General features: G+C 46.3%; 1 protein-coding gene across 2 annotated transcripts in view; it reads right to left on the bottom strand.

The window, feature by feature from the left end:
- LOC147454127 (protease Do-like 10, mitochondrial) overlaps positions 1 to 12,875 on the bottom strand; it is a 113,131-nt gene that overhangs the window by 17,033 nt on the left and 83,223 nt on the right. For both annotated transcript variants that reach the window (XR_015188593.1, XM_086516133.1), the window contains exon 6: positions 68 to 271. Coding sequence is in view for 1 of the 2 variants with exons in the window: in XM_086516133.1 (XP_086372259.1) it covers positions 68 to 271 (204 nt within the window). In the remaining variant the exon portion in view is untranslated. The remainder of the gene's footprint in view (positions 1 to 67; positions 272 to 12,875) is intronic.

Raw genomic sequence — 12,875 nt, 5'->3', positions numbered from 1 at the left:
GTTTTAACTTTGATGCAACAAAGGAATCACAAAATAGGTAGCAGATTTCAATGCTTTGATGGTCCACCTGAGAAAGGACAACAATCTGCTCCCCAAACTTCTTTGGGGTTGCGTATAAAGCACGATCACAGAGACGCCGTGGCGATGTATTATACCATTCATCACCATACTCATGAAGATAGGGCTGTGTGAGAGGAGTGAAAACAAAGCCTGCAAAAATAAAGAAGCTTGGAAGCCGATCGAACTGATGAATGGGTACTAGTGGCCGTATCTGCACAAATAAAGTCATAAAGAAAACAATTATTGTAATTTGCATACCAAATCTGCCAAATAATTAGAAATCAAAACTAAGAAAGTGTAATTTAAACTTTAAAAAGCCATGCAAAGAGAGAGAGAGAGAGAGAGAGAGAGAGAGAGAGAGAGAGAGAGAGAGAGAGAGAGAGAGAGAGAGAGAGAGAGAGAGAGAGAGTGCGCATGTGCCTGTGCAAGTGTGTATCACAAAGTGATGACGTGACATCTGACCGGCCTGATGCGAGAGAGAGAGAGAGAGAGAGAGAGAGAGAGAGAGAGAGAGAGAGAGAGAGAGAGAGAGAGAGAGAGAGAGAGATTGGTGGATCTGATACAGTGTCTGAGTACAAAGAGTACAAAGCACTGAAAAACTGAAACTGAGACAAAATAGGTGGAGAGGGGTGATGGGGTGAGGGCTAATATAATAGGTTAGCTGATACAAAGCTGAAACAAAGATGGGTCAAATGAGATACAAATCATCAGATGAGATCCCTCATCGGTCGCTGCCGAATCTCATCAATATCCTCCATGGTCAATACTCTCATTGGTCGTCTCGCATGTCGAGCTAGGATGGCCTGGATCCTCTGCTGCCACCTCCGTTGATTATGTGAGGCCCCCCGTGGTCGTGGGCGCCTGGATCTACCTAGCTCAATGGCTCGATCGATCCACGTACCTTTGGTGTGGGTGGGATCTGAGATCTGCTGTGATGACTGATCCTCTGGTTGTCCCTTGGCTGGTGTAAAGAAGTCTGTGATCCTGAGACTGGCTCTCCCGTGATGTCCTCAGCAAGGGTCATGTTGCTGTGCAAAACTCTGTTGGGTCTGCTGTGGTTGTGGGGGGGCGTTCTCTCATATGGCCAATCTGTCTCTCTTGTCGCTCTCTAGGGAAATCCGTCACCAAATGCCCCATTTATATATACCTAGCTGAATCCAGGATAAGCCCAAATTCACCCTTGAAGGAACGTGCAAGGTATAGACCCATGGTAGTCACCCACAAGACAATATGACCATCGGCTCCATCATGCATAGTATTGACTCAAAAAAATCTTTCTTCCCCTCCTCTGAGTAGAAGCTTGGCTCTTTCATGCTCTTTCTCGGAGTCCAACCCTCTGTTGTAATGGATTCTTCTTCCCACTCGTGCGTAGCATCGTAATAGTGATTGGAGAAAACCTCTTTCCCCTCGATCAATTGATACCATTTGGATGGGGACTATATCATAGCCCTCCTCATCACAAAAGTGTATACATACATCCATGGTGGCTAGGATTTTGCCCACACACACGTGCTTTTTTCACCCGCTGAGATGGTGAAGAAGGCAATTGATAGGGTGAGGACTGGGAGAGCATATGATCATGATGGCTTAGTGGCTGAGCATTTTATACATGCCACGCATCTGCTTGCAGAGCTTCTAGCAGTTGTGTTCAATTGTGCCATGTGTGAGGGTTTGCCTGATACTTGGAGTTTATCTACTATTATACCTATCTTCAAGTCAAGAGACCCTATGGAGCTTGGGAATTATCACACTATCATGATTGGACACACATTGGCACGGTTGTATGCATCCATTCTTGAGCAGCAGCTGAGGGTATACACGCAACTCGGCAAGCAGGGTTCAGGAGAGGTTTTTCTACTCTTCACCACATTCTGACACTCCGACCCATTATTGAGGAGGGCAACATGGGAGACAGATCTATTGTAGCTTTGTGGACTAGAGCTAGATTGATGCGTAGACTACAGGAGATGGGAGTACCCACAGAGCTGATTTGGGGGATTATGACATTATACAGGTCAGTAGTGGGGCATGTACGCACTCAAGAGGGGTTATCTACATTAGTTCACTCCACTATCGGGGTGAAGCAGGACTGCCCGCTCTCTCCTACTCTATTTGGTATGTATGTGGATGAGGTTTTTGACTATATTTAGAGAGAGGGTGATAGAGGTGCACAATTGGCAGGGACATGGATTCCACTATTGTTATATGCTGATGATATTGTGTTGATCTCCGACTCTCCAGAGGGGATGCAACGTCACTTGGATGCTTTGCATAGGTTTGCTCACGACAGTGGTCTATCTGTCAACCTTGGTAAAACCAAGGTTATGGTGTTTAACACCACCCCACAGTGGGCCAGAAGATCAGCACCCACATTCACATATAGCCATGAGACAGTGGAGTATACAGATGCTTACACCTACCTTGGGGTGGTCTTTAGTGGACCAGCATTTTCATTGAGGAGAGCAGCACACACTAGACTGACTAGAGCACATGCAGCATTGGGTGGATTGGAGAGGATGTGTTCACAAATTTAGTTTCAGGAGCCTTGGACGAAGCTCTGGCTTTTTGACACTCTGGTGGCTTCCGCATTGCTCAATGGAGTTCAGATATGGGGGCCGTCATTGGACCATCATGGGAGGTCCAGTCGCATTGATGGATGGGGAGACATGGAGAAGCCTCTAGTCTCTATGATTTTGCGGCTTATTAGAGCCAAGGCTTCAATATCACATGACATTATTCGAGCAGAGCTAGCTGCCCCCTCACTAGTGGTTGAGGCGCTTACCAGATCAGTCTCCTTTTTACACCGCTTGTGGGACCTCCCCAGAGACAGATATGCCCGCCTAGCACTTGAGTCCTCTCGACAGTTAGCTTTGCAGGGAGACACAACATGCTCGTATGGGGAGATGACATCATGGTTTCAAGTACATGGGTTCAGCATGGACAGATTGACCCCCTTCCAATACTCATTGGATGCACCATCTCTGACTCTTACACAATCCGAGATCACTAGGCTCAACCGTCAAGACCTAACTCAGCTAGATACTACGAGGACTTGGATATAGCAGGCACAAGAGTTGGGCACGAAGATGGCTTTCTATAGAGAGCATCTTCTCCAGCTTACTGAGGATGGTTTTGTGACGAGGCCCAAATATATGGACACCCACTTATCTTATGGGATATGATGTGCTATTAGCCAGATACGCACATCTTCACACCACCTTCGGATCGAGACTAGTAGATACAACGGACTACCAATAGAGGCCACGACATGACATAGTTGCACTACACATGCCACTACCCAATTTACTATGAGATACGAGGCTGCTTTCACTGCCTGTTCAGAGAGGGCTTTAGACCACTTTCTAGAGTCATGGGGTATGAGGACCAGAGATGCCATGGTCTGTTTTTGCTCGAGTTGCGTAGACACAAAGAGAGTCTGATAAGAGGCGAGGCTAGCCAATCTCAGAGACGGATCACAGACTTCTTTAGAGTGGACAATGGACAGCCAGAGGAGCGGCTACCACAACAGAGCTCACATTCTCCTCACACCAAAGGCACATTGATCGATCCAGCAACCCAGCTAGGGAGATCTAGATGCCCACGACTACGGAGGACTACAAAGCATCAATGGAGGATGCATCAAAGGATTCGGATCACTTTGGCCCGACATGCACGCCGCCCGGTCAGACTATTGACCATGGAGGAGATTGATGAGATCCGCCAACGACCGATGATGGATCTCCTATGATTTAGGTCTTTTGAGGATTGTACACCCTACTCATCTTGTATCAGCCTTTGTATTAGCTCTCACCCAATCTATTCCCACAGGCACACCCACATTGTGTTGTATTAGCCCCCAGTCACCACTTTCACCCCCCTACTCATATCCTACATAGTTCCAGCTAGATCCTTAGTTCACATCCAGCAATTAAGATTTTAGTTTTTCACTTTACTTCATTTTATTTTTGTACCAAGACATTGTATTAGATCCACCAAGATTGTATCGATTTGGTCTCATAGGTCATTTTGACCTTTTGGACTTGCTACGGATGCGACCGGCACGCGAAACGGAGCCCGAAACAGTAAATTACAGCCTGTGTGTATTTTTGCAGGTTTAGGGTTTTGGCCATAAACGGTCCCTAATACCCCCAGGAGGTTCGCGGACGCGAGGGGGCCGTTGTACAGGTGATTCGGCGCATTTTCGAGGCTGAAAACAGAGAATTCAGCCTGCTGCAGATTCTCGCTAGGTCTTGCAAAGTGCCCGTATGCGTCGGGAAAGTCATTCAATGCGTGGGAATACTGACTGTGAAGGATCCTAGTACAGTTATGCTGCCGAAATCGGGCCGGAACAGTTGAAATTCAGCCAAGTTTGTGCGGGGCAGCTTGTAGGGAACCACAGCGTTTATTCCCTCTTTTTAACAATAAAGAAATACCGAAAGGGGCGCCTAAGTTAGGGGCCAATCTGGTGTCGATCTACTCATACAGGTGCAATCTAGCAACCTATATCCCTCTCCCCTTTGTTGTGTCTTGAAAGTACAGGTAGAATAGACGACTAATAATGGGTGAAAGCTAAATCAAGGTTTGAAGTAAAGTCTACTGCCCTTTTTGGATTGAACAGGCCAGTTCCACTCTCTCTCTCAATAAAAGTGGGCCTTTGACCCTTTGCATTACATCAAATTGACCATAGGTCCATATACAAGAAAACGGGAAAACCCCCCTAAAAGGTATACAATGAAATCATGGGGAAAAATCCCAAATCAAAACACAAGATAGATCTAGGGATAAAGATACTATAATTAGGTGGTGAAGTGTAGCTATCTGAATAGTGATCATGTCACGTGCACATCTATCCCTATGTGCATGTGGACAAGCTATCTCAGGTATAGGGTTCAGATCATCCTAGGAAGTGTTCTTGCACCTTCGTGGGCCTGTGAGCAGGCCGTGCATGTCCAGGCACTTAGAGTAGTTGCATATCCTCTGATTGCACACCCAATACCACCCAACATATGCATGGTCCAAGCAGAAGGTCCAAATTCCGGCCATTTTTGGGGTAGAACATTTTACAAAAAATTTGGCATTTTATTATTTAATTGCACCCATTTCCAGGGTCGTGGGGCTGTAGGAGTGACTGCTCGACCCAGCTTGTAGCAGTTAAATAAGCAGAAAGGGGGCGCGCCCATTTCCAGCAGAAGAGGCAACAGAAGAAGTTCCAGCAACTTGCAATACACCTTCTCAACAAGACCGGCACAGAACCCTAGCGTTTTATGCCAACAAGATCAGCCTGGCGTTTTCTGTAGCAAATCAGCCCCAACATTTCCATTGCAGATCAAGCCTAGCGTTTTGTAGTTTCCCGGCGCCAAATCAGCCAAGTCAATTAGCGTTTTCAGTTTTCAGCCCTTAGCCTTTGTACATTCAACCCTTGGCTTCGCATATCTCACCTACCCGAAGCAAGAGTCTACCCGCGTTTACAGTTTCAGCCCGCTGTTTGCAGATTTCAGCATCTGCGTTTTCAGCACAACTTCGTCGAGTCGTCGTCATCGCCATCCTCGTCGACACAGTGTCAGTGTTCAGTAGAGAGTCAGCATTTTCCAGATTTCAGCATTTCAGCCCTAGCGTTTTCAGTTTTCAGCCTTTCCTCGTCGTCGTCATCATTGTCGTCAACATCCACGGTAAGTCCATTGCATCCAGACCATTGTACCATATCTGTGCAATCTATAGCATAGACCTCTCTCGCCATAGAGAGGGGGACCCTTGGAAGAGGGTTTGAGAACCGTCTGGTGTCGTAATCTTCTCTCTCTCTTTCTCCCAGTCTCAGCACTCTCATTCACACTAGCATTCACTTTGTTTGTGATCATTGCACTCTCTCTCTAAAGGAACGGATCCCTTCCGTAAGTAAAAGGAACCCTTGAGCTCAGTTCGGAGCACTCATCTTGAGCAATATCAACATTCACTTCCGCTGCACCTTACATTGGTATCAGAGCTTTTTGGCAGTGTTCTGTATCACTCAAGGAAAGAACCACAAGAAATTTTTTGCTTGTTGCGGTCGCACGTAATCCAAGCACTTGGGTGTGTCGATTCCTAATCGTGTTTTTGAAGAGTGACAGGTAACCCAAGAAAGAAGGGCTTGTCCAACCTCCCCTTGTTCCTCTTTTAACTCATTGAGAGCGGACCGTGCACTTAGCGGCCGGCCAATCGACGTGAAGTGGGAAAAAGCAACTTTTGGTGTGAACGCAAGGCCGCCAAGGGGTGCGCCCGCAGGGAAGAGTCGAGCTCGGGTAAGAGAAAAGCCTTCTCAAACAACAACGCAAGCTAAAGAACTCAAGAACCTCAAGAACCCAAGTTCCTCAAGAACTTAAGTACCCAAGATCTCAGTGTATGGTCACCACCCGAAGTGGAATTAATACTTTGCGTGAAGGTGAGAGAGTGGAGTTGGTGAAGAAGAAGTTTCTACACCAGAAGGAATGTTTCCCGGTCCTCCCCCATCCCCATCTACGCCACAGATTACACCAAATTCAATGGAGGCTTTGGTCAAGTCGATGATGGACATGATGCAACAACAGAAGCACAACACGCCATCATGGAACAAGCACGCGAAGCTCAACGCATAGCGGCCGAAGAAAGGCGAGTGGCTACGGAGTTAGAGAGTGAGGCTCAGAGAGACCAACGCATGCAAGAGTTGGCCCTACATGTACTCACCTCGAAATCCGAGCCAGTCAAGGATGTGGACAATTCACTCAGGTAGCACAAGCAGAGATGCGGACTCCAACAATCCGAGCCAATCAAGGATGTGGGCGGTTCATCACGTAGCACAAGTAGAGATGCGGACTCCAACAATCCAATCACTGAGAAGTTGACGTTCAGTAAGAATGACGGTAAGATGGATGCTAATGTTATTCATTCTTGGTTGCATCGATTTAATGCTTGTTTTGCGACAACTAAGAAAAGAAGGAATAGCAAAGTTTTGACGCCAGCCATGTATCTTGCCGGTGATGCCATCAATTGGTATCAAGCGTGGCAAGAAGCACAGTTGGCCGCGCACATAGAGGAAACCGAAGAAGGCATGCCCCTTTCTTTCAATTGGGCCGACTTCCAAGACAAGCTCAAGGCGCAGTTTATGCCACCTCAGTACCTAGCGCGGTTGAAAGAAGATTTGCGCAGTCTCAAGAAAAATGGTATGCCACTTATGTCTTTCTCTAACCATGTTTTGCAGCTCGGCACCCAATTACGCAAATCGGATGATGAGCGCAAAGAGGCATTCCTTTTCGGGTTGGACAAGTATATCAAGTATGATGTCGAAGTACTCGACCCCGTGGATCTCAACAAAGAGGTAGCGATTGCTCTCACACAAGAGATGAAGCACAACAAAGGAAAGCCTAAGGAGAACAAGTCTTCTCACAGTACCTCTCAAACTCCTCAGAACCCACACAACGGTAATAATCGTAAGAATGGTAACTCTTCTAGCCCATCTTCCTCTAATCCTTCAGAAAAGAACTCTCAAAATGAATCTAAGGTAGAAGCTAAAACACTTGCTAAAAGCTAACCCAAGATTGAAAAGCTGCACAAGGAATTATAGGAGAAACATAACACCAAGAGAACAAATCATTTATGCTAAGGAAGGTCGATGTTATCAATGTCACGTCAAGGGTCATATAAAGAAGGCATGGCCTAAGACAGCACCACCTAAAGAACCCAAAGCACCGACAGCTACCACAAGCACTTTAGTGAACCAATCTGATTCTCCACATGTTTCTGACACACACATTGATGACTCTCTCTTTATGTTATGGTCATGTGAAGGGTCACCGTTTTATCATATTGTTTGATTCAGGCAATATGCATGATGTGATTGGTGACTCTTGTAGAGAGGGCCCGCCTGGAGGTTAGCCAAACAACTTTTCTCGAGGTGTCGGGCTTCGCTCCCGGTATGGACTCTCTCATTATGCAAGAATGCCTTGATGTGTTATTCACTGTTCAACAAGCCTCCTTCCGTAGAAAATTTGTCGTGTCTCCTCTCTCAGGATGTGATATGACTTTGGGCATTCGATGGTTTCGTGACCATAACCCTCTCATTGATTGGACACACAATGCGCTCTAAACGCCAAAAGTGACTCTCCCATGATCATTCGTGGTGAGAAGGGTCTACATTCTTTACCTCTCATTTCTCATGTGCAGGCGAAGCGTGAATTACGACGAAGAGTTAAAGCGCCTCTCCAGTTACCCAGAACTTTAAGGCTCCAGACAAGTATGAGCACCTCGTTTTGCAGGATGATCTTCCACCCTCTCTCCCTCCCGTGCGGCCGGAGTACCATTGCATCGAACTCACGGAGGGGGCACAGCCAATCGGTAAGGCTCCCTACCGTTTGAACAAGACTCAAGAAGAGGAGTTAGAGCGGCAACTCACGGAGTTGGTGGACAGAGAATTCATACGCCCTAGTGTAAGTCCTTTTGCTGCTCCTATTTTACTTGTCCGCAAGAAGTATGGTTCGTCTCGTTTGTGTGTTGATTACAGGGCTTTGAACAAGATGACCGTCAAGAACAAGTTTCCGATGCCTCGCATTGTGTATATCCTTGACAGGCTCAATGGGGCATAGGTTTTCAGCAAGGTCGATCTCAAAAGTGGATACCATCAGGTAAGGGTATTCAAAGGCGATATCTACAGGACCGCCTTTCGCATGGAGCAAGGGCAATGGGAGTATGTGGTTATGCCTTTTGGATTAACAGGTGCCGTGGGTACATTTAACTATCTCATGGTAGGCCGTTTTGGCGATATGATTGGCGTGTGTGTGTTTGGCTTTCTTGATATTCTCATTTTCTCTGCATCGTGGGAACAACGTGAAAAGGATGTAGAAAGGGTTTTAGCCCGTTTGGATGAGTGTCACTTGTACATTGCAGATAAGAGAGTTTTTTCTCACTGAAGTTACTTATCTGGGTTATATTATTTCTGCAGAAGGTGTCAAGCTCGATCCCGTGAAGGTAGAACAAGTTCGTAATTGGGATTTGCCCAAAACTGCATATGATGTGCGTTCTTTTCTTGGTTTATGTCAAGCATATAGTTTGCACATAGAGAATTTTGCACGCATTGCCGCACCCGTGATAGATGTTTTGAAAGGATGGTTCTGTCCGAGGCAGCCGTTGAGGCTTTAGCAAATCTCAAGGTTGCGGTGACAAAAACGCCGTTTCTAATCCTTGCCTCTTGGGACGACCCCTTTGAGATATGGACGGATGCGAGCAATGTCACCATAGGTGTTGTGCTTCAGCAGCATGCAGAAGCGTTAAGTTGCAAAGGACAGATCTTGGCTCTTCAGTCAAGATCCACAGTTTCTATTCAGGGTTTTCTTTTGATAGCATGAAGAACCAGTATGCAGATTCAGAGTTTGTAAGCAATGGTTGCACGCTCTTGCTCCCCAAGGGCCCAACAACTATCTCATTCATAAAGGTTTGTTGTATTTTCGTCACCGTCTATGTGTGTGACCCTCTCTCAGGACAGCCATATTGCACGATGCTCATGACTCTCTCACGGGTGGGCACAGGGGAATGAACACCACTTTGGAAAAAATAGAAAGATTCTTTTATTGGCCTAAAATGCGAAAAGATGTGTTTCGTTATGTCACACAATGCACCATTTGTCAAAGGTAAAAGCTCCTCAGGGTAAGCAGCAAGGCCTCTTGCTACCGCTGCCTATTCCCGACGTGCCTTTCAGGACATTTCTATGGATTTTTGTGACTAACCTTCCACCTAGTTTGCATTCAAGGAACACTCGATGTTTGACAATGGTTGACCGTTTCAGCAAATTTTGCATGTTGATTCCTTGTAAGGCCACAATCACTGCACAAGATGTAGCACGGTTGTTCATTAAGCATTGGTAACCCCTCTGTGGTTTGCCAAAGTCAACCATTTCAGATAGGGATGTTAAGTTCACGTCCAATTTCTAGCGCGCTCTCTTTGAAAATTTTGGAATAAAGTTAAAATTTTCATCCGCTTTTCATCCACAGTCAGATGGTCAAACGAAAATTTACAATCAGTTGGCTTTTGATGTTTTGAAGTCATATGTACATGATCAACCGTCTCATTGGAAGCTCTATCTCCCATTGGTCCAAGCAATTTTGAATGACTCTTATTGCTCTGCAGTCAGATGATATTTCTGAGAGTGAAGCTTCGGCTAAGCAAGGCTCAAGAATCTTACTCGCGACAGACTAACAAGCATCGTCAAGATGTTACTATCAAGGAAGGGGATTGGGTCTATTTGAGAATCATAAAGCATCGTCTTAAGCAAGTCGGAAAGAAGTGTCCTAAGTTGTCTTTCAAAATGTATGGTCCATTTCCTGTCTTTTTAGATGTCACGTGCACGTCTAACCCTATGTGCATGTGGACAAGCTATCTCAAATCTAGGGTTCAGGTCAGCCTAGGAAGTGTTCTCGCACCTTTGTGAGCCTATGAGCAAGCCGTGCATGTCGAGGCACTTAGAGTAGTTGCCCTAAGAGTGTAGATAATTCTGGACTCTCGTAGTCCAGAGGAAACTAGTGACAAAAGCGTCTGCCTTCGGTTTCTGGGTGCATAGTCATGGTCGTTCTTCTTGTATACTTTTTTGGTGTATGAGGGGAGTGGCCGGGCATGCCCTACCGGACTCCGAAAACAAAAAAAGTAGTTGCATATCCTCTAATTGCACACCCAGTACCGCCCAACATATGCATTGTCCAAGCAGAAGGTCCAAATTCCGACCATTTTTTGAGTCGAACATTTTACAAGAAATTTGGCATTTTATTATTTAATTGCACCAATTTCTAGGGTCGTGGGGCTGTAGGAGTGACTGCTCGACCCAACTTGTAGTAGGTATATAAGCAGAGAGGGGCCACCCATTCCCAACAGAAGAGGCAATAGAAGAAGTTCCAGCAACTTGCAGTGCACCTTCTCAGCAAGACCGGTAGAGAACCCTAGCATTTTCAGCCAACAAGATCAGCCTGGCGTTTTTTGTAGCAGATCAGCCCCAACATTTCTTGGCGTTTTCAGTTGCAGATCAAGCCTAGCGTTTTGCAGTTTCCCGGCGCCAGATCAGCCAAGTCAATTAGCGTTTTCAGTTTTCAGCCCTTAGCCTTTGCAGATTCAGCCCCTAGCTTCGCAGATCTCACCTACCGGCAACAGATCCTCGCCGTACCGTCAAGTCGGCAAGCGTTTACAGTTTCAGCCCGCTATTTTCAGATTTCAGCATCTGCGTTTTCAGCGCATCGCCGTCGAGTCGTCGTCGTTGCCATCCTCGTCGACACAGTGTCAGTGTTCAACAGAAAGTCAGCGTTTTCCAGATTTTAGCGTTTCAGCCCTAGCGTTTTCAGTTTTCAGCTCGTCCTCGTCCTCGTCATCATTGTCATCGACATCGATGGCAAGTCCATTGCATCCAGACCATTGTACCAAATTTGTGCAATCTATAGTATAGACCTCTCTCGCAATAGAGAGGGGGGCCCTTGGAGGAGGGTTTGGGAACCGTCTGGTGTCGTAATCTTCTCTCTCTCTTTCTGTCTCAGTCTCAACACTCTCATTCACAGTAGCATTCACTTTGTTTGTGATCACTGCACTCTCTCTCTAAAGAAACGGAAGGCTTTCCCTTCCGTAAGTAAAAGGAACCCTTGAGCACAATTCGAAGCACTCATCTTCAGCAATATCAACATTCACTTCCGCTGTACCTTACAGATCAAGTCTACACAAATTTGTTGGAAGCTATGTACCTCAGGCGATGAGGCAAAAACCACAAATTCGAGTGCTAGGTATATGACGATATAAAGCATCCACTATAAAAAACTCCTGTAGCAACTCACAAAATCCAAGGGACTATGAAACCCCTAAGCCATGCCTCCATAATTATCCATATCCACTCTAACATTTCTTGATGATGTACCCCAAAAAAGGATGCGGATCTATGGCACAACCAAACTCTAAGAGAGGTAGGAGGGACCCACTCGTTGTCCACCTCGAAAGCCAAGGGAAGGTACCAAGATGTACATCTCTCTGCCCAAACCAACTTCCCGGAGGCCTCTCTAAACCGACTCTTAAACAAATCTGCGAATTGTCTGATATCCATAAAGTGATTGACCTCAACTATTTTTTTGCTCTTGTATGGTATCATAGACAACCTCCCGCGTCCAAAAGTAGTCAATCATGTAAAACCTGCACTCTAAATCTGATCATGGGAGCTCTCTATAGACCAAGGAAAATGTGTCGTGCTCCTGACAACTACAGGAAAAACATGTCGATACATAGTGGCCCACTCCTCAAAGAAACATACGGAGATCTCCATCTGCCAACCGCAAAGAACTGAGCAGGCAAGATCTCAGAAACCGGGACCATCTCCTGGAGATGTGAAGCCTGCTGAATAGTCAAAATCCTCTACGAATTACGAAGACTCGCTCTAGTCTCTCATGCTCCCCCTAAACAATGCCCACTTTGAGAGGCACTTGTGATTGAGAGATCCCAAGTTTGTTGGACTTGCATATCCTGGGGCACCTCATGCCACTCCTGAACTGCCACACTGTCGGTCCTCCTCTATCCCTTCCACTTGCCCTGGAACCTCCTCTTGATCCTCATCTGGTGACTCCTCTTGAGGTCTGTCTCAAGGTTGCTCTGCCTGTGCCAACCTCCATCTCACTACCCCTCTGTAAACAAGGATAGGTTGTGTTTGTACCTGTCTGTTTGCCTGTCTCTGTCTCTGTCTGCTCAACATTGTGTTGTTGTTGAGCACTCTGTTGTTGCGTACGTTGTTGCTATGCAGAACTCTGCTAAGTCTGTTGTGGCGTGTGGGTTGTCTCCTCCTAAGACCAGTCTCCTGC

The sequence above is a fragment of the Adiantum capillus-veneris genome, chromosome 7 (genome assembly GCF_014529385.1).
Source record: "Adiantum capillus-veneris isolate H3 chromosome 7, ASM1452938v2, whole genome shotgun sequence".
Taxonomy (NCBI): domain Eukaryota; kingdom Viridiplantae; phylum Streptophyta; class Polypodiopsida; order Polypodiales; family Pteridaceae; genus Adiantum; species Adiantum capillus-veneris.
Note: the sequence above shows the minus strand (reverse complement) of the source record. Positions and strands in the feature narration are given on the sequence as shown.